This window comes from Nicotiana tomentosiformis, chromosome 7 (genome assembly GCF_000390325.3).
Source record: "Nicotiana tomentosiformis chromosome 7, ASM39032v3, whole genome shotgun sequence".
Classification (NCBI taxonomy): Eukaryota; Viridiplantae; Streptophyta; class Magnoliopsida; order Solanales; family Solanaceae; genus Nicotiana; species Nicotiana tomentosiformis.
The window spans coordinates 45,184,519-45,187,468 of NC_090818.1; the positions used below are offsets into that span (position 1 = coordinate 45,184,519).

Here is a 2,950-nt window from a genome sequence, read left to right on the forward strand (position 1 = left end):
TTTCCGGCAAAATAAATGTTTTTGTGAATGTCACGTCTAACCCACATATTTTCTGGTTTAACCATTCATAAATATTTCATGGATATTGAAAAATGAATAATTACACTTGGCTATTAAAACTGTATAGAGATGATAAGCAATTCTAATTCTGAAATGTCTTAAAAGAAACAATCGAGAAGTGTTCGCTCAAAGAGGAAATGTTTTCAGTAACTAGCGATCATAAATAAATAAATAAAAAACTTAAATCTACCAGAAATAACTGTTAAGCTATTGTACTGTCACTTTCCTGGTTCTGCTAAGAGTGAAAAAAGAAGTGGAAATATCACATCTTATGTATGTATAAAGACACATATTTCTAGCAGATAAACACATTAGACCATGTTCCTCTCATTTCTCAGCTGTAGTCTCTAGTTGGTTTTCTCTGCACAGAAACACCTTTTTTACTGCCCCCTCCACCCCCAAACCCCCCCCCCCAAATTCTAGGCTTCATCTTCTTAAAGTAGTACTACTGTTCCATTGAAGATGGCTACTTCTCTTCAGTTTACTTCAGATCATCAGTACCCAATAAACCTTAGTATTTCTCAACAAGATCATCATCAAACAAAGCCTAGCGCTGAAACAATGAACCAACAGACTGGACGTAGTAGAAGGTCCAAAGGAGGAGCAAACAAATCCTTAACACAGAAGAAGAAACAGTCCCAAAGAGGCATGGGTGTGGAAAAACTTGAACGGCTCAGATTACAAGAGCTAATTTCTTCAAAAACAAATCCACTTCAGTTTCCCAAATTGTATGGTGGTGTCAACCAAGTCATGGCCCCTGATTTCTTGCTTCATCAAAGGGTTGCAAATAGTGGATCTAGCACTTATGGACCAGCTCATGTTACATTTGGAGATCAGTTGATTTCTGGGCATGATCAGTTTCAAACTCAAATGGGTCTAAACGGATTTGCAACTTCTAAACCCAACCAGCTTTTTCATGCTGTTTCCCATACTGAGAAATCTAAAGAGCTTTCTTCACTGCCAAATTTGATGAGCATCAAGTCATCATGTTTCTCCGATCGCTGCAGTTCATGCAACAAAGTATAATGCCCTTTGATTTTTTTGTTCATTTAAAGTTTGATTTAGTTTATTTATGTTTTCTTTTCCTCCTTAATCGTCAGAAGAAGCGCATAATTAATGGAGAGGATATGGGACGTTCTAACACAGAGGCTGGCATTGTTCATATGGAAAACGTGTTAGGAGAAAACCAATATTTTGGAACAAAGCCTTTGCTTCACCCATTCTCAATACCTAGTCATCTTGAAAAGGTAAAGAAACAAAAATGCTACCCTAATATTTTTCCCTCTTACTCAAAGATAAAATAAAATGTAGCAGTTCTTCTTCAACGTTTTTATTATTCCTCCTCCATTTTAATGGAAATTGTATATGTTTCCAGGATGTGTTTTCTTTTGTTTTTATAATAATTAATTTGTAGGGGGTAGAGATAGTGGCAATCCACAGAAGGGGAAATTCATCATTATCATCAGAAGGAGGACTTGTAATGGAGTATGAATTCTTTCCTACAGAGAAAAGTGGCAGATCAAACACTACAAGTTATGTGGAGAATGATATGATGATGAAGAAAATGATGACTACTTCATCAGAATCTTCTTCAGTTGCAGCAGCAGTGGGTAATGGTGAAGCTTCTTGTGTCACTACAATATCCTGGGTTGATACTACTACTACAACTACACCCACCAGTTCTATTGATCTATCACTCAAACTTTCTTTCTAGGTTTTTTTACAGATTATATTAAAAAAAGAGTTGTTTAGTTTGTCTTTTTTCTATATGGTTTCTGATTTTTGTCTTTTCACACTTGTGTGAAATTTATCTGATCAAAGACCCAAACACTACTTTATATTTACCCTTTTGGTTTATTTAGCTAGCTACCTGCTATTACCTCTCCAAAATGGAGCAATACATTTTCTGGGTTTTTTGTTATCTCTCTTTCTCTATACTCTTGGGATTGTGTCAGTGAGATGGAGATGCTTCAGTAAATTTCTCAGCTTTTCTGATCGTATTTAGTACTGTAATATTTTGCTTCCCATTTGGAACTCATGATTTTTATTGTTATAATAATGCGTATATAGTTAGTATCCATACGACTGGCTTTAAACTTGCTCTTATATTTAGGTAATTAGAAATCTATGAAATTATACTTGAATCAGTCTCTTATGGAGGAAAAAATATTTCAGAAATGAGTTTCTTATATATGAATACATATCTGATATATCAAGAATAGACTTAATTAAGATTGCTATAGATCAATTACCTTTGCAACTTCAGTTTTTACGTGGTAAACATCAAATGTTTTGACTGTTTTCATAACTATTAAATTATCTCATTTCTTTGATTCCTTTTATTGTGAAACTATTAGCTTTGTTAATTAAATCCTGTAACTATACATTTTAGCTCCAGGAATCAAGGGTCTATATCCAATATGGAAACCCCTTCGGTTTTTTCTTCCTATTTCCTTTTGTCCAACTTGATCTGTTGCGCCTGTAAGCCTAAAGTTTCAAGGCAACAGCCTAGGCTATTTTACAAATTAATAAAGGGAGTAGAAATTAAACTTAACTGAGTGTTTTTCAGTGAAAGCTCCCAGTGCCAGCATAATCTACCAAAACCCTAGCAGCTTTTTTGGGGGGGGGGGGGGGTGGTTTAAATGAAGTCAGAGGCGTTCATCTGAACCCAGCACTTTCGATTCAGAATATAAATTTATGTAGTGTAGTGTGGTGAGGTTTTGCCTCACAGAAAGAGTGGGAAATTGGGAGAAAAAAACAAAGAATTTCGAATCTAAAAATAAAAAGAGATTTTTTTTCCCAACGACAAAGGAACTTACGGGCGGGGCATTTTCGGGGACTAGCCCGCTTCCCATTACTCAATAGGGCAATTCCTCGCAAATAATTAAGG

At 35.4% G+C, this 2,950-nt stretch overlaps 1 protein-coding gene across 1 annotated transcript; it reads left to right on the plus strand.

Moving 5' to 3' along the window:
* The first annotated feature begins 411 nt into the window (after positions 1-411).
* On the plus strand, positions 412-1,996 carry LOC104108760 (uncharacterized). Its single transcript, XM_009617880.4, has 3 exons — positions 412-1,080; positions 1,161-1,307; positions 1,475-1,996. Exons 1-3 carry the CDS (start codon positions 523-525, stop codon positions 1,772-1,774), a joined length of 1,005 nt encoding a protein of 334 aa, XP_009616175.1. The 5' UTR covers positions 412-522; the 3' UTR covers positions 1,775-1,996.
* The last annotated feature ends 954 nt before the right edge of the window (positions 1,997-2,950 follow it).

Excerpts from the sequence above, each read along its gene's own strand:
- LOC104108760 (XM_009617880.4), top strand. The coding sequence starts at position 523 with ATGGCTACTTCTCTTCAGTTTACTTCAGATCATCAGTACCCAATAAAC. Across the intron at positions 1,081-1,160 it reads GCTGCAGTTCATGCAACAAA|AAGAAGCGCATAATTAATGG; the intron begins GTATAATGCCCT and ends CTTAATCGTCAG. Across the intron at positions 1,308-1,474 it reads TACCTAGTCATCTTGAAAAG|GGGGTAGAGATAGTGGCAAT; the intron begins GTAAAGAAACAA and ends ATTAATTTGTAG.